Below are 24,533 nucleotides of genomic sequence, written 5' to 3' on the forward strand. Positions count from 1 at the left end.
GTGATAGTGGTATGGGAAAAACTCCCTTTTAACAGGAAGAAACTTCCAGCAGAACCAGGCTCAGGGAGGGGCAGCCATCTGCCACGACCAATTAGGGCTGAGGGGAGAGAGACAGGACAAAAGACATACTGTTGAAGTGAGCCAGAGATTAATAATAACTAAAGATTAAATGCAGAGTGGTGTATAAACAGAGTAAAAAGAGGTGAATAAAAAAAATACTCAGTGCATCTTGGGAACCCCCCAGCAACCTAGGTCTATAGCAGAATAACTAAGGGATGGTTCAGGATCACCTGGTCAAGCCCTAACTATAAGCTTGAGCAAAAAATGTAAGTTTTAAGCTTAATGTTAAAAATAGAGAGGGTGTTTGTCTCCCGAATCCAAACTGGGAGCTGGTTCCACAGAAGAGGGGCCTGAAAGCTGAAGGCTCTGCCGCCCATTCTACTTTTGAATACCCTAGGCACCACAAGTAAGTTAGCAGTCTGAGAGCGAAGAGCTCTACTGGGGTGATACGGTACTATGAGGTTTTTAAGATAAGATGGGGTCTGATAATTCAAGGCCTTATATGTAAGAAGAAGGATTTTAAATTCAATTCTGGAGGCCAAGGCAATGCCATTCAGAGTAAGTGTCCAGTTAGACACTGTGTCTTTAAGATTTGTGAGGCTGAGTACAAAAACTTCAGTTTTATCTGAATTTAGAAGCACGAAATTAGAGATCATCCAGGTGTTTATGTCTTTAAGACATTCCTGCATTTTAACTAATTGATATGTGTAATCTGGCTTCCTGAATAGACAATGAAAATGTATGGAATGCTTTCTAATAATACTGCCCAAGGAAAGCATATATAGTATAAATAAAATAAATTTCTAGCACAGAACCCTGTGGAACTCCAGAATTAAGCTTAGTGTGTGCAGACAACTCCATTTACATGAACAAATTGCAGTCTCTTAGATAAATATGATTCAACCACAGCAGCATAGTACCCTTAATATCTATGGCATGCTCTAATCTCGTAGCTAATTATATATATATATATTACTGCCACCTTAAAAGCCTGTGGTACATAGCCAACTAATAAAGATAGATTGACGATATATAAGATTGAAGTATTAATTAATGGTAGGACTTCATTGAGCAATATGGACTGGTGAAGGTAAATTCAGTTTAAGTAGTCTTTTAAAGGTATTTTTTGTGATAGTAGTAGTAGTAAAATTTATTTTATTTGGGAAGTCTCAGTCACTGGGGCTGCATGGATGGTAGATGGACGCTTTACTGAAAAAGAATAGCTCATAGCAGCTATATGTGAATTATGAACCATGAACCAAAGCTATTTTTTTAAACTTATGTCAACTGTATTTTGAACAAGTTCTTATAGATTGTGAACATCCACAAAACTGCCCAAAGTTTCACTATAATTCTTTTTTAGTATAGATTGTTACAGAGCTCATAAGAAAAGTATCGAAGCTACAAAACTACAAAGTCTTGTTCTCTGTCTTTAAATTGAAAATTGATATACCGTAGTATTGTAAACTTATCAATACTTATGCTAACATTTCTCTAGGATGGGGGGGGCTGGATTCAAAAGAATATAAAAGCATCCATGTCTGCTGTGGGTGGATTGGTTTGGGCTTTTTTTTTGTACACATGCTTGTCCATATACGTACAGAGTGTGAGTGATTGCTTCTTTCTGAAGTTTGTCATTGTGCACCATAATTACACCTGCCCCAACTATATGTGTTCGTATGCATTCTGCTGCCTATGTATATTTGTGTATGTGTGTGCACGCACCTTCCAAGCTTGTAATATATAACCAACAGCCTGCTTTCAATATAACCTCTTATTAGATGGTGATTATCTTGCCTGCATCTGGCTTTTTTCAGCAACTGACTGAAAGTTGGAAAGGCCAGGGGCATACTGGGTGGAAAGGAGTGAAAACTTCCCAAACCTAGCCCTGGTTCACAGCTGTCTTTTTTAGTGTAAATTTTTAGCCGAAAATTTAATGGAACTGGATACCATTTTAGACATTACTGTTATTTCACAATATCATCTAAGTGCTGCTAAATTTTATGTTTTTAAAGACACTTAGTGAAACCACAATGTAAATGTACCTCAGCACTCAGCAACCATTTTACATGATTGTGTTATCTTGATTGGCTCTTTATATTTACATAGTCACCAGCACTGTCAACACCACAGAAAGGTTACGTTTGAGAGGTAAGTAAGTAGGTAAACTGCACATATATATATATAAACATAGGGTCTTTTCCATATTTAATTTCCAATAAGCTACTGTCATTGATGACAGACTACCTGCAATAGTAGTAACGCAGCATTATCTACAGTCACACAAATGCATGATGCAAATGTAAGCACAAAACCAGCCTATATAGTATTTTCTTTAAAAAATTTAAAGGTGTAACATCTGTTTAATACTTAAATGTAAAAAATATTTTGTACCTGGGATGTCATGTTTTCTCTATATTATTGTAGGGTCTTTACCCACAATACAAAACGCCTTGAGGCGACTGTTTGTTGTAATTTGGCGCTATATAAATAAAACTGAACTGAACTGAATTGAATTGAATTTTGGATTTAGCTTTTTTACGATTTACTTAAAGTCCTGTTTTTACACCTTTTGGATTGGCATCATATAGTTGGCAAAAAAAATATGTAACCACATCAGTGGCCGTATGTTCTTTCTATCATATTGTATGCAACTAGCAAGCATTCCAGCAATGCTTTGTTGAGTCATTTGTTTACTCTTGGGCTATTAGCATTAACTGCTGCTAATATCTTCTCCTTGTGTGGCTTCATACCCTAGTTGTAATCGTCAGTTTATTTTGCTTTGAACAAATCTGTTGTGTTTCCACCTTTAGTGGAAACATAACTTATTTTGTAGTGCTTTGTTGGAGACCACTTGTAGCCAAACCATTTCCATACTGTTGAAGTAGCTCCCTTTTTAGGTATTAAATTGTCATCGGAGGTTGACACGATGTTCTCTGACATTGAACTTGTGCTAGGGAACATAAATGCATTGCATTGCTATATCATTGATATTGTGAGATTACATATTTTTAATTACCTAAAAAATGATACTGGTGTTATTGTGGGTGGTATGGTATGATACCACCCTAAAGTACTTTACAAATTATTAGTAATGCAACTAAGCCTACTTGTGGCCAATGTCGAGAGTACAATAGCACTGTGGGCAAGAATATACTATATTTTATGGACTGATAATGGTAACATTAACTTACCTGTAGATGTTTCCATTGGTTTGAGCATTTTGATATTGACATAATTTTCACAGCTGGTAATGAAGCTTTGCACACTGATGTAATGTTTGGTGATTTAGCAGTAAAATATTATAGAATTGTCAGTACTGAAAGGTGTTGTCTTTCAAAAACATGATCATTCGTGTTGGAGTGATCACCTGGACTCTGGCTGGTTATGCATTATGCACTGATTTGGTTTGTAGACAGAAGATGGTATAAATTCATACCAGATAACAAATCAAAAATAACTTATAATTTGAGTACAAACTGCCAAGGGAATGAAATGTAGAGCTCCTTGAAATGCATCTCATGGCGCTGCCCTGAAATTTGTCCTAGCGGCTGTTTCATTTTTTTTTTTTTTTTGTCTGGACGAATGCAGACAGAAATAATGTCTAATGCCTTTATAATTGAATTAGTTTTTATTACCTTGTAGCTGAAAATTATATTCAAGCCTTTTTCATCATCAACATTTTGATTAGCAACTTAATTACTTGATTACATATTTTTTCTAGTGATAGAGTAACATAGCAATTACATGTAATTTTTTTTGTTTAATTATATAACTCTGTTTCATTCAATTTACAGCTTCTATCTAGAACTGAGAACCATCTCTACTCATTAAAATAACAGTAGCTTTGCGTCCAAAACCATAACTAATAAGTTTTACATTTGGATCTGTTCCATAGCTTGCCCTTTTAGCACACACACATACTTTCCTGCACACTTTTCTGTTCTTGTAGTAAAATGATATTGAAGATCCAAAAACATGCAAATTGCTGCACTCCGATCGACAAGCTACTCCAAAAAGCAAAACACAGCCAAAATAGGAGGAAAAGAAATGAACAGTACACAGTGTGGCAGGATCCCGAGGGTCTGGCTGGGATCTTTTTAAGAGACCAAACATCAGCTGTCCTCCAATGGGCTTCCAAAGAGCCATAACAGAGAAACACAATAGACTGGACAGATGGTCCCAAACAAACTGCACTTGGTTTGATGCTATTGAAAGCTGTTTACCTCATGCCAGACGCCAGCAAGTGCAGAGGATGCATTGTGTGATCATTTATGGATGGCTGAATGTGCGCTTCTGTGTGTTTGACTACCAGCTTCTGCTGTTTCTGTAAACCCTCTGGTCTGTTTTAACCACCAAATGAATACTCATAGCTAGTAAGATGTGAGAGTGTGTGCACTTTTGTCATAATTAGGCTACAATCAAAGACAAGACATGATTATTAAATGCAAACCATGAGTGATTTGTACTCAGTGGATGCCAGCCAAGTCTGTAGGCCATGACAAACCTTTGGCTGATAACCAATAACCAGACAAACATTAAACAGACCCCCCCTTAACCTCTTTCTCTGTTGCTCCCCGCCTCCCATCCTCTCCTCCCTCATCTCCCCTTCATCTGCTTTCCTAAAGAGCAGTGCTGACACCTCAGAATGATGAACTCCTTCAGTGCTCTGACCTTTCTCCTTCGGACTAGTCACCCACCCTCCTGCCCTCTACCATGTAGATGAGACAGAGACAGATGAAGATATTTTGTAATGTGTGTGCATGTCTGGGGTTAGTGGGGATGGTGGGCGGGAGTGTCATGCAGTGACACAGTTAAATTAGTTTTGCTGTTGGTGGATGGTGGTCGTTCCACCTTCAGATCAGCAGTCAACCAGGGAGATTAATCCTGACACCGGGGGCCTGTTGAAGAGCAGTTATGACAGGCCCTGAACCACAGGAGAAAGGCAGACAGGTAGACAGACAGACAGGGCAGATGGGTTCATGACTATGATAAAAACCTACCAAGATTGTGTCCATATATCTGTGTGTAACTTTCATGTTTAACATACTGATTGTCAGACTGAATAAATATCCATAAATATCCACATCTACTTAGTAATAAAAAAAGAACAAAATAATTATTGTTCTGCCTCAAAGTACTATCTTTAAAATGAGTTGTTGCATTGTTATAATTTAAATATTATTTTCTTTATTTGTGTTAATAGTTTATGGTTTGCACACCAGTGTTGAGTAGAAATGACACTAGAGGTGAATTTTGGGGCAAATTTTTTTACCCCCCATTTAAAAAAAAAAAAATCCTTTTTACAAACTGCTATCAAGGTGGCATTTTAATAATTGATATAGTGTTGAATTGCGGTCATGTCACTTCTTCACATCATTCTCATCTTTGCAACACAGGCCAAATGAGGACATCAGATAGGTGGTGCAAATTTAAGTGAATGAGTGACAGAAGTTGGTGAATATGGTATTATCAGCCTTTTCTACTCATTTTTCTTTTTCTTTCTGCTCTAATTAGCTCCAGTTTGTAATCCTCCCCCTTCGGACCATCCTTTGTATTTCTGTCTCGTTTTCTTCTATAATTGGTTGAGATCAGTGGATCTTACAGGTCACATAGATGGAAGAATCTCCGGATCATTTATACTCTGTTTAACTTGACTGAAGGTTCACATGAATACTAAAACACCTTTGAGTTATTTTTATAATTTTGCTCAGATTTTGCCATTTGTTGTAACTAATACCTGCACAGGAAAAATAAAACATTAATTTACTTGCAGTTACTTTTTTGGTAGAGGTAAACACTGTTGGCAGGCCTAACAGTATGTACCTGTTTGTGTCTGTTTATGTGCCTGTCTTCAGTTCAGGTGTCCAGTCCTTCTGTTCCAGAGATACTAGAAAATGCCCTGAGCCAGCCCCCCAAAGACACTCATCTGGATAGAGAGGTATGTTACAAATACTCTGTTGGTTTGTTGGCTATACATGTAGTTCAGTTCAATTCAGATAATTCTGAGAAGCTGGATTAATTATTTAATTAGAAAAACATGATTCAAATCCATTGTACCATTAAAATGAACACTAAAAAAACATAATTAGTAAAAACTAATTAATTAAATGTTGTCATATGCTTCTTAATTATTGATATGTAATACAAGTTAGCATGAACATAAAAATCAACATAAAAATGTAAAATGTGGCTAAATTGTACTTTACCACAGGCATAATTACAACATTACATATTAGTGATAGTTTAAAAATGATAAAATAAAGGTGATTTTGAAATTAGAATAGAATAACTGGAATACAGTGACTTTGTAAAGAAAAACTACTTATTAGGCATATCAAAGATCCCTTTCTATATCCCATACACTCTCCCACACAGTCTCACAAATGCTTGCCTGACTCTCCAGAAGTAAATCCAAACTTCCAGCTCCCTGATCACTCTCTGCATGTCCTCATCCCCCTGGTGGCCAGCTCTAAAACCACAGCACACATTACATATCCACATACACAGTTTGCTTTATTATGGATTTTAAATGCTTTTTATTTTAAATTGAATACTGAATAACAGAATATCTACAGGCATTTTGACAGTGAAAGACTGCTTTGATAAATCTTACTTCACCCAAATGTTGTTTTACATGTTGCCTGTTTATAATTAGTGGTGCTTTCACACACTGAGAGGTTAAATACCTAACACAGTAACATTTTCATTTGTGGTGTTATCCTACTGTACTCTGCTGTACATACTATACATTTTATCTAAGTGATAAAATGACTCTGATATGGTGTTAATAAGCAGTCATGCTTATTTAATGTCATAAATTAATTAATTAGTTTTGGTTTGATGCATTTTGAAGTACAGGTGAAAGGTGTTTTGACTCCAGCTTTGGAATTTACTTCATGTGTATTTTGCAGAAATTATGAAAGAAAGCCTGAAAAATTGACAAAGTTAGAACCTAATGCAATTTTGAATCTAAAACAAGATCTCTGTAAACAAAATGGCAGCTAGTACTGTCTTTAAGGTAAAGACTGCCTAAAAATCCCTCTGTTTTTTCTTTTCTTTTTTTCTTTTTCTTTCACTGTTGGTGAATTGCTACCACTCAACAACTTTCAAACTGTCCAAAGCTGACTTTTCTCTCCAGCCGGTGTTGTTTTTCTTCATAGCCACTGGGTGGTCTATGTCTCTATTGCTTTTTCTCTCTTTTACTTTATGACTGTTTCACTCATTGTCAAGCTCACAGTGTCTGCTTCTTTTTTAGCCCTATGGGACCCAGGCCCAGTCTGAAACTCAATACCTGAGTGTACACAGTTAAGTTCACACCACAGGTTATTGTGTGGAAGTGGGGTCTCAAACAAAATGTGCCAGTTAGGATAGGTGGATGTGAGCTGTTTATGTGTGGCTGGTTAGTTGGTCAAGGCTAACTAAATGACTGGAGGTTGGTCGTCTGGTTTCAACACTGGAAAGAGTCAAAGACTGTGCCGGTTGGTTGCTGCAGTTGGAGATTTGTTTTGACAAGTTGGACTATCAAGGAAAACTTGTTAGTAAGTGCTGAAAATGTTTTCAGCTTTGTTTGATGATGTAGTAGATGTATGATTTTATATTGTCAGGGGTTATGTTCCTTGTTGGGAAGTGTATATTTATATGTACGAGCATAAACAACCTTCTTTTCAAAAAAAAGCTGGAATACTGTAATTGTTCCAATTATAGACATAATATAGTAATCATTATTATATAATCATTATTATATTTTTTCTTAGTGTATGCCAAATATAACTGTACTTGACTGTTTAGACTAGTTTAGAACCTATACTCTTTAAGTGTGACTCTGTGCTGTTGAAATACATGCTGAATCTAACTGAGGCTGTCTTCTCTGAAAGGATTTAAATGTCTGTAGAGCAGCATGTTTCTCAGAAATGTACAGATATCATTTAGCATTAATGATGCCTTCACTGATGTACATACCATCACTGGGTGGCTGATTCCTAGACAAATAGCCCCCCCCCTCCCTCTTTAGCCCAAATTAATTTCAGTTTCCGAGTCTCATTAATTGGTGCACTTTGACAGGCGTATTAATATGGTTTGAAACATATGAGAAAAAAATAGTGTGTGCACTATTGAGGCAACACAGTGTCATGAGACATTTTCATTGTGTACTGATCTAAGTCTAGAAATGTGACTAAAACCCTGATCCACTGTAAATCCATCAGCTCACTGTAAAAAGTACCTTGACTGCCTATAAAACAAGGCATCCTTTTTTCTGTCTTTTTTTAATTTTATTTTATTTAAACATCCATCAACAACAGGTCGTTGACCACAGGGACAAAGCAAACATGGCGTATGTTTTTTTTTTTTTTCCCTTTCCCTTCCCCTTGTTCCTCCTACCCCTCCCCATCTATCCCCACCCTGCTGCAAACAATGAAACAACAAAATAAAATGATATAACAGAGAGAAAAAAAAATTGTATTGGGATTCTTCTTCTCCCTTCACAGGTCTGTTCAGTTCAATTCAGTTCTGCTCACTTTTATGAAAATCCCAGTCTTACTGAGTAGTTGGGCTAGGCTCTAAAAATAAGGGGATGAACACTACGGGAAAGAGCTAAAACTTAGACACTGCGCTCATAACTGAGCCATCCTGTTGCACCATTTATGCACGTGTTGTGATAAAATCTCCCCTCTCATTCCTCTTTGCAGCAACTTTCAAATCAGGTATAAACTAAAACATGCTTTTTTTCTGCATTATTACAGTGCACTTTGCAGTAAAGTGCACAGGGCTCATGCAGTCTTTCACACTGAATATCATTATATTCTATTTTTATTTGCGTTTTGTATTAACTAGCATACTTTGTTTCAGATACTTTCAGTGATGAACTTAAGTGAGAACTTTTATAATACATTGTGATTCAAAACTGAGTAAAAAGCAACTACAGCGAAGAAAACATTATGGATGATATAACTAAATGTATCTTTTCATTGAAAAAAATCCAATAGCAATCATCTGTTTTTAGATTATATTTCTATCATAATAATTTATATTTGCACTCTTGTTCTCTACAACATTGACTCTGTACAACATTCCAAAGAGATATTTAGTTTCTTTTGGCCTGGTACATAGAACAGAAGAACTATTCCTGGTTATGCCCAGCTGGGCTCACCCCAAGTGACCTTTTCAGCCTGGTGAGTGTTTCAGTGTTGGAACTGTTTGCCACAGTTCCCTCTGTGTACCACTCACACGCGATTGGGAGTCCCATGACAGGCCAGCTGGAATCTCCTGTCCACCCCTCGAAATGCATACAAACACTAATCCTCCGTGGAGCCACCACTGGCCAGCCAGCTTGTCAGTTATTTGTTGGGAGGGTTTAGAACTGTCTATGTGTCTAAGTAACATTGTGTGTGTGTGTGTGTGTGTGTGTGTGTGTGTGTGTGTGTGGGGGGGGGGGGGGGGGGGGGGGGTTGTTGGGGTTTCCTGTTTGGCTTGTTTTAGTTCTTCCTGGCAGGGGCCTGCTGGCATCATATCTATCAGCTTTACCACTAGCAAGACAAAAAAACATGTAGTGTGTAGTAATGTGGAGATTTTGCAGTGGGTATCGGATACCTTAATCATTTTTAGTTTATCGTGATCATGCAAAATTCTTAACAGTAGCATTTAATAGAGTTGATCTGATTGCAAGTTTCTTGGCTGATTTCAGCCAAGAAACTTGCAATCAGAAATAAAACTCAACTTTTTTCAATGCAAAATATTATTTTCATAATAAAAAAATTACTTTACAATTTTCCCCCCAAACTGCGTTACGTTACAGGATCTCCCTTAAACAAGTGAAAATGAAGTGCTCTAATGTACACTCACCGATCTCACATATTTTACCTTACCAAATGAAAACAGGTGCAACAGATTTATATAACAGTTCAAATGCCAATTACACCATTTTCCAGCATGTTTATGCAGTAAATTCATCAGATAACAGGACCTCTGCACTTTTTCTTTCATCTCCATATTTTTCCTTGTAACTGCTTTGACCCTTTGACTGCTCTTACTGAGGTTCATACCTTTGTTAGCTTCTTTACCATGGCCATATTTACCTGGGTGAAGGAGATTCGAGTGTCTGATTAGTTTTGTTGTTACAAACATTTTTGAGGTGATCCCCCTGCAGTTTACTTTGACGAACTTTGTGTCTTCTCTCACAGTGAAGACCTTTCATGGTAGCAACATGCACACAGTGTGTGCAACTATTTGTCTGTGACCTGCAGGTCACTGGTCAGAGCTGAGAACACTAGAAATGAGTGGATTCCGGTTTCTGGCCAGTTGATCGGTACATCTCTTGCATTTAATCTAGAGAATGTGACTCAACCCACCCCTCAGAAAGCTAGCTGTGCTCAGAAATAAATGAAATTTCTTGGGGAAAGATTGATGCTTAATCAAACAATTCCCATCAAATTAAACTGTAGGAATTTCCCCAGACAAACATAAACACACCCCACTCTGTCATACTGTCGGGGGTACAAAATATATTTTTTATGTTCTTCTATAAAGCTAATGGCTGTCCAATATATTTATATTATTAGTAAATATTGCATACCTGGTCCTTTGTATTTTATTATTTTAAGTAATTAGCCGCAGACCTGACCCTGGATAAGCGGAAGAAATTGGATGGATGGAAGTATTTTTTATATCTGTCATATTTATTTTATTTATTGGTTTAGTTGTCTTTCCATTAGTCAGATTTCTGTGAAGATCATATCTCTTGAATGCCTTGAGAGAATTTCTTCTTCTCAAATTTGATATAAACACTCACTTAAGGGAATAAAATTAAATTTTGTTAAAGTTCAAGGTTGTGACCTTATGTCTGTCCTTTTCTTGTGAAGACGATATCACAGGAACCTGGAGGCTGTTTCATTATGTCTAGCACAGACCTGGACTCAGGTGTGAACTGGGTGGAATTTGTTGGCCAAAGTCACTGTTACCTCACAAAATATGTTTTTGGATATAGCTCAGGAATTCATCTGCTAGCTATAACACAATTTCACATAAAGTGAAAAAAATTCTGACCTGATGAAATTGTGATGGTCAACCTTACTGTGAGATCAGCATATAAAAGGAAAAAAATTGTCTGTAATTCATGAACAGAAGACATTATGAACATTTTTTCACACTTTGTCAGATACTGAAGGGGTAAAACAAATCCTTGGTGCCCACCTATTAAAGTCCTAAACTGCCATTTCACAGCTATTTAATTGCCACGTCTTAGATCTAGTTTAAACCATTTTGCGGCTCTTTCTGATATAACACTATTCTGAAGATTTTTGATCAAACTTTTCTATGAATCCTTTTCAACTCAGGACACATGCTAGGGCAGTCTTCAGTGAAATGTCTTATTTTATCTCCTTTTCTTTGTTGCCTCAAGGAAGTAAAGAGAGAGATTTAATGTAAAGTTTGCTGAATTATTTGTTTGGCAGAGTGACACATAAAGTAATTTTAATCATGTATAATATTTGTTATATTTTAGAAGGTAATCTAATACTCTTTTGCTGCACATGTCCTTACTGCTTAAAATACACATAATTATATGAATACTGAATAGGTTTACCTCACACAGACACACACATACATGAGCGGTGGGTATGCCTTGGGGGTGGGGGGTGGTGGGCGCTAGTCATGTTCCATTAATCTGAATCAGCTTGTAGTGATTGATCAATTAGCCCTACTTAAAGCTGGGGCTCAGGCTGATCAATAGCACTGATCACCAGCCAAAGGTTTTTCATTAAGACCTGCTGCTCTGCATGAAGAGACTGTTGGCACAGACCAAATGGACTGTGAGGAATGAAAAACCTGTAGTGGAAAAACATACATAAACCACGCAATTTTACCCTCTATTCAAATTATATGTATATTTGAAGGAGGCAGAATATATTTAATAGCATGTGTAATAATTTGTGTCATTTACAAATCATTAGTGACTGCCTTGGGATCCACAAAACCAACGCTAACATAAAACCTCATTTCACACCTCTGGGTACTAACTAGGTAGGTATAGGTGGTTCAAAATATTTAACAGTACAAACCATAGTGAGGACATGTTTGTTTTAATGTATATTTTTTTCATTTTCATAACTAATAATACTATAGCAAAAAATCAATTTAAAACAATGTTGGTGTATCTGAATCTATTCTTTTGTTTAATAATTAATTAGGAATGGACCATGGGTATGTGTGAAAGTACTGTGACCATATTGTCCCACACAATACTAATGCTAATACTAATACTAATGAGCTAATAATAATAATAATAATAACATAATACTAATACTAATAATAATGCTTACAGGGTGAATTTGCATACTGCCGCATTCTGAGCATATAGTCACCGCTAATCAGACCTTATAATACTGTAGTTTATACACAGTCTGCCAAATTATATGAATCACAGACCTACTTTTTAATTTCCATAAATAGTTTTTTGTTCATATATAGTCCTTTGTATGCAGGGACAGGCACATGCACATTACATGCATTTTACATACAGTGTCCCCATTTAATCCCTGCATAATCATTCATATTGCTTCTAAATATTCTTTATGGTTCCATAGTGAGTGTCTGGTTGTATTTCCTTTTTCAGCCCAGTCATTGTCAGCTTGTTTGTTAGTTACCTGAAAAAAAAAGAAGCGGATGTCGCTGTGCCACGGCGATATGTCTGATCCACGACCCCATCAAACCCACGGGATCATCCGTAGCCCAAAACACAAAAACACTGGTCAGCTACGACTGTCAAACTCACCTTTCTCACCCTTTCCTTACCCTCAGTGGGGCCAGGACCCATTGTTTCACTTAAACAATCCTTATTGAATTAAATCTGGCTGCATGCTTTGTTCAGTGAGGCTGATGCGTACTGCTGTCATGGGTCCTATCGTTAATGTGCCATCACTACACCTCATATCCTTAGCAGACACAGAACTCCATTTCCTCTGTAGGTGAATGTGCGTGCACATGTCCCGCTGTGGGTGTGTAGGAGTGACTAAGACCATACAAGTGTGCTGGTAGATAGGGTGAATGAGTAACCAGAGGTTGATGGGTGGGACTGCATCTGTATGCCTGCGTGTGTGTGTGTGTGTGTGTGTGTGTGTGTGTGTGCGTGTGTGTGCGTGTGTGTGTGTGTGTGTGTGTGTGTGTTATTCAGTATTAAATCACTCATCAGAGAAAAAAGCAGACAAGCAATTTGACATGAGGGGCTTTAGTCACTGTTAGAAATGCCACAGAGAAATGGACATGCAAACAGCCACACAGTAACATCAATTCTCACCACTAATATGGAAGAGGCTTATAAAATCCAAATAAAATCCAACCACTACATCTCTAATATAATAACCCTAACCTGTTTGGAGTTTTTAGCAGTAGACCAATAGGATAGAGGGCATGCTCATCCCAAAAAGTATTCAGCAGCTGCTACATTAACAAAAAAACTGAAGGCTTTTTAAACCCCCCCCCCCCCCCCCCCCCCCCCAAACTCTGTTATATTGAAACAATATTTTATTTAATTACTTCATCTCAGAACTATGCTGGTTTTTTTTGTTTTTGTTTTTTTTTTGTCTGACTTTTTTACCTTCAGATTTTGACCATAAGAAATGTTATCAAGACAAACCCCAACCCATTTGAGTTGTAGTTTATATATTTTGATTCGTGATTCACTCTTATTTGAGGTGACAGGTTCTCCTGATTGTTTGTGAGAGTGCTATTAAATCAAGGTCACAGGACTGGATCCTCTCAAAATCAAGACTGTGTGGCTATCCTCTTTATCCACTCTGGATAGAGACCATAAATTCAACCTGTTTACTTATTGTAAGACAGGAGCAGATGGACCAGTAGTTAAATTGCTCAAATTGATCGAGTAATCTATTGATTTTAAACAAATGTATTAATTTTGTTAATATTTGTAGATACCTCTGAATGGGAAAACTGGATCTTTAATTCATGAGTTGTTCATCCGCATGGCTAGATCCGGTGTCTGCTGGTACCTCTAATGAGGAAAGTTGGAACTTGCTAGATTTGTGTTTGAAGTACTTTTAATAAAACAATTAAAGGGAACTTGAAAGGAGTTATTAAAAAAAAAAAAAACCTAATGGACAAGGTCATTGCAACAAAATAATACTGCCTTTGTAAAGCTTATAATGTTCAGGTTATGCTGAGTCTGTTTCCTAACATACTGAGATAAACCTGTGGGCAATTTAAACATTAGGACATCAAGATTAGAATATGTTTCAGGTTTGAGCAATGGCTAGGGTTAAAGGTAGAGTGTTTTTTAGGAGGGGCATCATAATTGTGGCAACACTTGCATGTGTTTGCACACATGTGGCTGTGCCTGTATCTCTGTTTAAGCGGGAAGGAAGGGAGTTGGTCATAGAGATACTGTGGCAGACAGGAAGAGATCATCCTCATGTTACCATTGCTGGGGTTAAGCACTCTAGCTCCCCAAGTCCAAATGTAGTGTAAATGCAGAATATTACTAAAAGGTTCACACAAACATTGGTGTATACAGTGTTACAAACATAATTGTCTTCTTCCTCATAGTTTTTCACCCTTTTCTCAGTAGCAAGTGGCACACAACCATTTTGTTACTACTATAAAGTTTTTTTTCTCCTTCCTGGGTTGGGATGGCAGCACGGACGTTTCCGTGTGCAGACGATGGGATGGATGTACGGATGACACAGTATCCACCCCCACTGGGGAAAGGAAGTCCCTATCAGAACAAAACAGGAAAGAGACAAAGCAAAAACAAGTGCATGTCTTTTTGGACATTAAATCACTTCCTTTAGGACTCTGAACTGCCTGCCCCACAACCCTCAGCTTCCACCTCTCAGCAAACAACTCTTTCTGCAGACAAAGTGATCTTTTTTGTGTATGTGAGTGCACACAAATGTGAAAGTTATTCTGGGGTCATCTCTAATGTATAGTAGTGATGAACTCAACTGATTAACATCACTAAAAGAAAAGAGACCTGAGAGCCCATTTACAACAACTGTACTTTTGCTTCAGTAGTAGGATCTGATGCCCTGTGTCCAGCCAACCAGTCTTATTTATTGCTGTGAGTTGCAGATGTGATGGGAATCATAGGATGCAAGTGCCATATAAATCGATGTACCCTGACAGATCACAAGCCCTGTCTGGATCCAGGGCCTTGATCTTCATCCAAGAACAAAAACAAAGAGACCAAAGTTCTACTGCGGCTAATGCAGGAAAGGGCAGGAAAATGGTAACAGGAAAAGACAATGACTGGAGTTTTCATCCAGAACACAAACACTAGTCTCACTCCATCCTGCTAGTCACTTTTTCAGGTTGTGTATGATACTCTGTGGCTCATTTCTGATATCTAGTGCAAATCTTCTACACATTTTGGAAATGCAGCTCTCATATAGTATTGCACTCATCTCAGGGCACAGCTGTAAAAAAAAATATGACTTCCTTCCTGAAAGCAATTTCCTGTTTATGTCTGGATGCAGGTCAGGAGAGGGGTATAGTGGTTCCTACCTCATCCACCGTCATGGTTCAACCCCAGACCTGATGATGCAGGATGTTATGAAGCTCATTGCCATTATGTTGAACAAAATACCTGTCTAGGGTTGGCTCCTCCTTGAGCAAGACACTGAACCTCAAGTTCAGTGCATGTGCATAATGTGCATGTCTGCATTGTGATGTGTGAGAGTGTAGGTGAATGAGAGTCAAATTGTAAAGTGCATTGTCCTTTAAGGTAGAGAAGGGGTTCATAAGTACAGTCCACTTACCATTTTCCACCTTTGTCTTTTCTCTCCTTCTTCCTCTATGCCAAATTGAAGCTGCCTATTTTAATCCACAAAGCACAAATAAGCAGAAATCCACTAAGCAAACACACTGTTGTAGCATTATTTACGTTTTTTGCTCTCCACAAGACTTAAGAGATTTCCTCCACACCCCCAAATTGTCTCAATTGCACACACTTGGATCTTCCTGAGGTGCCCTGTTTGTTTCATTTTCTGCTGATTTGCCTAAAACAGGCAGCGGCCGCTGCTGTCAATGTTTAATTTAAGAGCTCATGTTCCCCTTTGCACAGAATCTTGCGGTTGGGAGCATAGATGTGCTTTATGAAGGGGGTGTGATGGGTGGGTTGAGGGAAAAGGGGGGGGGGGGGGGGATTGATGGAGACCCGTAGGTCTCCGGGCGCCGTCATTAAGATGGCTCCTCAGTGTGGAGATGAGAAAGCATGCGCTGCACTCTGGGCTCATTGAAGATGCTCCCCCTGCCTACTTGGAGCATCCATTATTTATAAGTTTTTCCAAATTCCATCTGACATTTTTATCATTTGTGAATATCTGTTTCTTATTTGCCTACTCTGAGTGTGTCTGTCGTGCACCCAAAAGTTTTTTTGAGCAATTTGGTATTAGAAAGCACTTTGCAGCTGGCTGCAGTTAGACATCTATAATTATGTTTAAGTTTTATTTTTTTAAATGGTGGTTTCAGAGTCAAAGGGAAATTGGTGACAGGCTTTATAACAAAGTGGCATATTAGGTGGTGGTGCACTGAACAAGTTATTAGTCATTCTTGCTTTAAGCCTAATCCCTTTGGTAACATTGCATTCAACTTTTCCTGTCAAAAGTATTAAATGTTGTAAGAAAAATGAGCATGAAGGTATAAAAGACCCTATTAGCAGTGATAATCATATATTAGAATAAAGACACGTGTACATGACTGACTAACTCAGGTCTATAAGGAAACATCTCTCTGCTGCCTACCACCCCTTTCTCGTACATCTGTGGCAGAGCCAGTATTGATCTTACCGCTGCCCTGTGTTTTGGTGTTCACAGCCTCAGGCTTCACACAGCCTCACCTCAACTTACATTACTCACCTCATATTAGACTCTCAGCTTGATATGCACTGTAAGGCTCTGAGACACTCCCATAGAGCACTTGTAAAATGTCAGTTAGTATGAACTCCAAAAAAAAGAAAAACCTCCAGTGCCCACTTGCTGTCAATCTTGCACTGGGCACTGGAGGTTTATTTAATATTGTGGCATCTATTGTTTATATGTTGTGTTTTTAAACAGTTGTGTTTGGAAAGTCATAATATACGCACACTGAAATTGTAGAAACATTCAAATTAGAGGAAAAAAAAAACAAAGAATTGCTTTAATTCTTTGTGGTGTATAGATGAGGACAGAAATATTAGTCCCCCCTAAGAAAAGTTCATTTTTTAAAAATATGTCCCAAATGTTGTCAAACAGCAAAGAATTTTTGACACAGCTTTTCCAAACATCCTAGTTTTATTTTGGATACGTTTAAATTATTACACAAAAACTACCAGAGTCAAAATTGATAGTCCCCTGATGCTAATAGTCTATTGTGTATCCTTTTGCTGGATAACAGCCTGCAGTCCTTTTGTTGTAGTTTTCAGCAAGTCTCAAACACGTCTCCTGATCAGTCCCATCATATCAATCCCAGCCCTCTTCTTTGGCAAATCTCTCAAGCTCCTCCAGATTTGATGGTCTTTTGGCATGGACCTTGCTCTTGAATTCACCCCACAGATTTTCGATGGAATTCCAGTCAGGGCTTTGTGCAGACCAGTCAATAATGTTCACTTTTGTCTTCTGGAGGTAGGTCTTCACCAGGAGGGATGTATGTTTTGGGTCGTTGTCATAAGCAGCACCTCTTTGGCCAAAGAGCTCTAGTTTTGTTTCATTTGACTATACATAATCTTTCTCCAGTTTGTCCTTAGAATACTTCAGTCTGGCTTGTCTCTTCTGCTGCATGGAGTTTTTCTTGGTCTGCAACCTCACAGCCCATTTCTGTGCAGGGTTCTAGTAATTGTCTTCTTTGAGACTACAATTAAAGAACTTGGCTAAGTCATTCACTGTAGACTTGGCAGTTGGTGGTAGTTGATTTTACAAGCTTTGAGCATTAAAGTTAAAGTACATCATTGCACAGCAGTGGTTTGTGCTGTGGCTCAATAAAACGGTCAGTTTTTCAGGGGTTAGTAATATTAACCCTGATAATTTTAATTTTTTTCTGAAATACTTCTATTATTGTGTGCAAATAGAAATGATTTATGCTTTCTAAGGAAAACTATTATGTTTAGAAATGCTATACTAAAAATCCCTTCCTCTTTTCATAGAGGGGCTAATAATTTTGTCCTCATCTGTAGATTCAACAAGGTGTTGGAGACATTTCTCAGAGATTTTGGTCCATATTGACGTGATAGAATTACACAGTTGATGCAAATTTGTCAGCTGCTCATTCACAATGCAAATCTCTCATTAATCACATCTCAAAGTTGCTCTGCTGGATTGAGATCTAGTGCCTGTGGAGGCCATGGAGTACAGTTAACTCACTGGCATGTTCCGGAAACCAGTTTGAGCTTTGTGGCATGGCACACTATCCCGCTGGAATAGCCATCAGGAAATGGGTGTACTATAGTCACAAAAGGATGGACATGCTCAGCAACAATACTCAGGTTGCCTGTGGCATTTAAATGATGCTCAATTGGTCAATTGGCCAAGCCATTGATCCATGCTCTCATGTTGTTTACACTACTCTTCTGCATACCTTGGTTGTAATGAGTGGTTATTTGAGTTACTGTTCCTTTTAGCTCAAAGCAGTCTGGCCATTCTCCTCTGACCTCTAACATCAACAAGGCATTTTCACCCAGAAAAACTGCTGCTCACTGGCAATTGTAAACCCTAGAGATGATTGTGTGGGGAAAATCCCAGTAGATCAGCAGTTTCTGAAATACTCAGACCAGCCTGTCTGGCACCAACAAACATGCCATGTCCAAAGCCATGTAAATCTTCCACATTCTGATGCTTGGTTTGAACTTCAGTAGGTCATCTTGACTGTATCTACATGTCTGAATGCATTGATTTAAAATTGGCGTTAATGAGCAGTTGAATAGGAGCACCTAATGAAGTGGCCAGTGAGTGTACACTGAGTATTATAAATAGAGCTTTCCACGACCATCAGAATAATACACAATGAGATAATGCCTTTTGGAAGAATGGTGTTCCATTTCTGTAGTCTACTTCCAGAGATTTTTAGAATAAATGCCAAGGTCCACTGAAGCTCTTGTGACAGTATACAAAGCTTCAACATCTCAGTAAGACACTTTATTTTAACTTAATTTTTTTTAACCTATCATTTGTTACACATAAAACATCTTTCTTCAGATTTTTCTCAGGATCAGGATTAGTGGCATGCCTTTTAGTTTCCACACCACATTTTTTTTTAAGTTCATGCATATACGCACTCAGTCATTTATTGACTTCATTACACAAATGGTTTTAAATGCTTTGCCCAAGGGCACCTTTGCTGTGATTGTCTAACCCAGTCAATTTTGTTTGTCTCGTCCATTTATTTTATAGCTTGTAGTAATGTGGTGTTCATGAATGACAAATGCACAGTCCTGACACTATTCTCCTGATTTTGGAAGGTTTATGTAGCTTAAAGTGATTTCAAAGATTTAAAGTGACTTTTTGACATAAGGAACTGCATATTACTCACCAGTGGTGCAGATTGGAGAGCTCCCTGCCATGTGGTGGCTTTCTGCCAGACTAAAACGAACCACAGTACAGACAGCCACGCTCAAAATAAAAACTTAGGGTCTAATGAAGGAAAATAAAAATCCAAATACACAAGAAGTTGCCTTAAATGTTTTTTTTTTTTTAATGATGGTTTTATATAAATGTTCAATTTCTAGGGTATCAACTATTGGCTGATCTTTGTCTCTAAACTGCTATACGTGGTTAAATACTGGCAACTGGACAGTCTATTTAGCTTTGCTGACCTATTCCTCCTTAAAAAGTTGTGTTGTGTACACTGCCAAAATAAGGACACATCACCTCATCAGTATAAGATGCCGTGTCATCTGTGGTGTAGTAGTCTGAAAAGTTTCAGCTTTAGGCACAGTTAGAAGGCCACTTGGGAAATTTACTCAAATTAAAACAATAACCTGGTTGGAAATCTAAGGACACAGCATTCACAGCTATGTAGGCCTAGGCCTAGGTCTAGTGTTTGGGGTAGGCCATAGTCTGGTGATGAGGGTTGCAGCTGCCTTGACATCCAGTGCCAAGCATAGTAATGACATCCAACAGTGGTTCAGCCCACACAAAAACTATGCACTCAAAACTTCTCACTGTTACCCCATTGACCACAAAGCACAAAATCTGTAAAACCACACGCTTACATCATTAATGATTTAATACTTCCGAAAGGATAAATTAGTGATTTATTGGAATAGATTCAGCTCAACAGTTTGACAGCCTTAGAACTCTAGGCAATGATAGGCAACCTTTCCTATGTTAACTTGACTTCTGGTCTTTATAAAACAGAGACAGAGCTAGTGCCAAACAGATGCTGAGGGTAGGTTCCCCAAAGATCTTCCATGGGGATTATCTGCCTAATTTTTCTTAGCTATGTTTAAGTCTGTGGTGTTGCTTCATAGGAGCTTCATTACAGTGTTACTGCTGCCTCTGGCAGAGGACCGAACCTCTTAAGAGTCTTAGTAGCTTAGAGAAACTGCTGCTGTCTCGAGAGAGGGTCAGCAGACTAAATAATCAGTTTCCCATCACAGTGACAATGTGAAAGCAGCTGTTTGCATCTGAAGGCCTGCCAGCAACTGTCTGTTGTGCTCTGAGACAGAGAAGGAAAGAAAAGAGACACGAAGGGAGTGAAAGATGAAAGAAAAGTTTCTTTCTGCTTGATTCAGGCTTCTAAAGGGTTTTCATATTGATCTCACCAACAGACCTGTAGATGAATATATAGACACATGGACAAGGACTTACTACATCTGTCTGTGGAAACACATTAGCAGACCTATGTCTACAGTTAAGCCAAATCTTTTATTTTTGTCAAATTACTAAATTATGCTAAAACAACCATACTTTTTTATTTATACCACAAATGCATTAGTTGTTTGTATAGTATTTTAAATTAATTAACTACCTAAATAATAAAATAAAATTAAAAAAATTAAGAAAGGAAGCAATGCTGGCCAGATCACATTCTTCCATTGTGTGACACCAGGCAAGAAATCCTTTATTGTACATTGTTTTGCTGTCCACCGAAGTAATTTCTCTGGGATTATAATAAATTCTATACCTTAATCTTGAACATAGTGCATGTTTACACTGCAAAAGGTTTTAGTCTGCATATGATAATGCTCCTGTTCTGTGTCTATTCCCCAACTCAAGCTGTAGGGTCACAGCTCAAGGCTATTGCTGATCTATGGAATGGATGTTTTTCACCATTCTGTCCTACTTCATGCTGTTAGCTATACATTTACTGTGAACATAAATATAAATATCCTATGAATATGAAACAAACACAAGCCCTCAAAGAATTGTAAATCTCACTGTCCCAGTGTTTTTTAAATCATTTGTTTAAGTTTATTTTTATGTACTACCTGATTTCCTATGCTTTTTATTTTTTATTTTTTGTGGTATTTTGCCTTTCTTAGTGTATGTTTTGTTTTCTGTCTATTCCTTAGTATACTGTGCCTTCAGTTCTAGCTTGTTTTAGTTAATGCTTATGGTTAGAGTTTATTAGTCCCCTTCATGTTTCCTTTTTCTCATCCTCCTGTGTTAAATTTATTTGTATCTCTGTTTCCCTGTTTAGTTTTTGTCACTTCCTGTTTTTTTTTTGTTTGTTTTTTTGATTAGCTTTTTGTGTAAATGTAGTATCAGTCTTCCCTCTGTCTTTTGTCATATCATAGTCTGTTGCACTAATGAATGAAGGCCCCACGATGAAGCTATGAATAGAGTGGCCACTCTGTGCACTCAGTTTGCAAATCTGACAAACAAAGACATCAGACAAGTGCAGCCTCATCATCTACGAGTAACCCACAAGTTAAGGAAAGAGGGACTGGTTGCTGCAAATGGTATAACCTTAAAAATGTGGACAAAGATGATCGGGTGATTAATACACATACAGTATAATATGGAGATAGGTTCTCTTCCACAAGACCCACAGCTGTTGTAGATGGCACCCTGTCAACAGGATATGGTCTGTCAAGACCAGTTTTCTGTGAGATGTAGCATTACTCTTTGCAATGTTGACTTTTTTGGCTCAGTGCCCCCAGCAGAGAAATTATTTCTGAAGTGTTACAAAATTGCTACCTTGGTATAGTTGGACACTCTTAACAGAGGCTTCACTTCAGCGGTCTTGAGCAATAGTGTTCCAGGCTTTCAAGGTCTTTCAAAAGGTTTCTTTGAACATTGGCTGCTTTTTCACTCATTTTCAGTTCAGCCTTTCACAAAAACACACAAGTTGTTGCCATTTCTTTAGTTGAATCTGCTACAGATAACACAGTCTGACAGGCATAAAATAGTACTTTTGCACCAAAAAGGTGATTCCCAAAGAGCCGAACACTCTGAATATCTGAAAACTCTGAAACCTCTGGCGTATCTCAGCATGGTGTGCAGTGAGTCCTTAAATATTTTGAAGAAATTGGACAAATGGAGGACAAAAGAATAAGTGGTAGGCCTAATGAACTATCTTCAGCAGGTGAACAGCACCTGAAAGTCATGTCCACAGGACCTGAGAGATACATCTGGTCTTTCAGTTGATCCATCTACAGTACTGTTCCTGAAGCCTCATCAGAAATGGTTTCAGTGGAAAGGTGGCTGAGGAGAAGCCATTCTTAAGGAAGGGAAACAGGGAGAAAAGGTTGAGGTATACCAAGTTACTACAACCGTCTGTACAACAAGGTGTGCATTCTGTCATGGTTTGGGGCTACATTTCAGCCAGTAGTGTTGGTGATCATGCAATGGCATCGGATTGGCAACAGCTTAATTTTTCAGCCAAATGCACTGCAGATGCCCTAAAAGCATACCTGGATAGAAAAACACACAGTGAAACACAATCATGTCAAGTCATGGATTGGCCTCCCCAGAGCCCAGACCATTACTGAGACAGCGTGGGATCATCCTGAGAGAAAACAGAACAAAAGGCAGCCGACATCCAAGGAAGAGCTTTGAATCTCCTTCAAGAAGCCTGGAGAACTATTCTTAAAAACTACTTAAAGAAATTGCATAAAAGCTGTGTAAGAGAGTTCAGGCTGTGTTGAAGAATAAAGGTGTAGAGAAAAAATATAAACTTCTGTCATAAGTTGACCCTACTTTCATGTGGAGGATCTTCTCTGGTCATGAGAGCTGAGTGTCAGGCTGTGACAAGCAATTCTGAGTTGAAGAGTCAACAGCTTTCAAGACTGAAAGGGGCAAGCTGAGTATGACCAGAAAGAGGAAAGCGCTGTTGTTAGATGGCTAGGCCTAAGCACATCACATAATATGTTGGCAGGCACGATCATGATGCTTGATCTAAAGAGCCAGTCACAATTACTAGAAGACCACCAGAAAAAGAGCAGATAGGAGAAATGTTGAAATATGGTGGAATAGTATAACCACCAGTTGGAAAAGAAATGCACTGAAATTGGGAGGCCACTCAAAACAGTGCAGAGACAGACTGTAGAATGAGAGACAGAGCAAACCAGGGATGTCTGCTTGAAGATGGCTGCCCAAATTGCAACTATTGATTCAATCTTTTAATCCACACACAAATTTACTCTTTCACAGTAAGAGCATAAGCTGCTGCACACTGACTCAGCTGATACAGTGATTCCAGGTGCAGCCTGGCAAGTGGGTATGTCATAAGATGTAATAAGGAAGAAGAATTTCTTAGGAAAGAACAGCAGTTAAATTAGTATGAGGATGATCAAAACTACAAGTGTAAAATCACTCATCCTGCAGCTGAAAATCACCTCTTCTCCTATACAGTGTTGTTTGGAGGCTTTTCTGACCACAACTGTCCAGGGGATGTTCAAATTAATAATGTAAATTGGAGTGACCTAAAATGGCCCAAGCATTCACTGCACAAAATTGTGTCAATAAATGAAACATTTATGTACAGTAAATGTGATTTTCTTCTCACCCTTTGCTCTGTAATTTTCTATTTCAATTTTTTTTTATTTTTTAATCCTTAATAGTCAGTTTCACTAAAAAATGCTCGGAGGTCATAGCAAAAATATACATATTTGTCTGGATTTTTAATAGGAAAACAATTTCTTTACCCAGAATTCTGCAGAAGATGAACAGTGTTGTGATATTCAGGTTGTCATATTATTACAGATGCCACATACCTCTTTTTGTAGCTCCCATAGAGCACTCTTTTTGATAATGTTGACGCAAAGGTCAAGATTCCACATGCAGTTATTCACCAGCATTCACCTTCGTCACTTGGCTGAGGTCTGGCATGATTAATTCTTTGTGTCTTGCCATCTCTCTGTGTGCCAGGTTCATCTTGCTTACAATGGAGCCAAGCAAACACAGGAGAGAAGTGTGTGCCTGAAAGTGTATGTGTTTTTAAAAGACATTGGTGCAACCGTTTTAACAGGGCGACTCTGTTTGAATTAGATGTTCTAACCCCCCGCTTGCTAAATGGATTTCTAAAGTGGCTGTAGTTGGAGGCTTTCA

At 38.1% G+C, this 24,533-nt stretch overlaps 1 protein-coding gene across 4 annotated transcripts in view; it reads left to right on the plus strand.

Moving 5' to 3' along the window:
- The window catches only part of LOC115779202 (adhesion G-protein coupled receptor D2), a 111,762-nt gene that overhangs the window by 83,731 nt on the left and 3,498 nt on the right, over nucleotides 1–24,533 (plus strand). For all 4 annotated transcript variants that reach the window (XM_030727730.1, XM_030727732.1, XM_030727731.1 and 1 more), the window contains one exon: nucleotides 5,919–6,001. In XM_030727730.1, the coding sequence (XP_030583590.1) occupies nucleotides 5,919–6,001 (83 nt within the window). The remainder of the gene's footprint in view (nucleotides 1–5,918; nucleotides 6,002–24,533) is intronic.

Source organism: Archocentrus centrarchus, chromosome 4 (assembly GCF_007364275.1).
Source record: "Archocentrus centrarchus isolate MPI-CPG fArcCen1 chromosome 4, fArcCen1, whole genome shotgun sequence".
Lineage (NCBI taxonomy): Eukaryota > Metazoa > Chordata > Actinopteri > Cichliformes > Cichlidae > Archocentrus > Archocentrus centrarchus.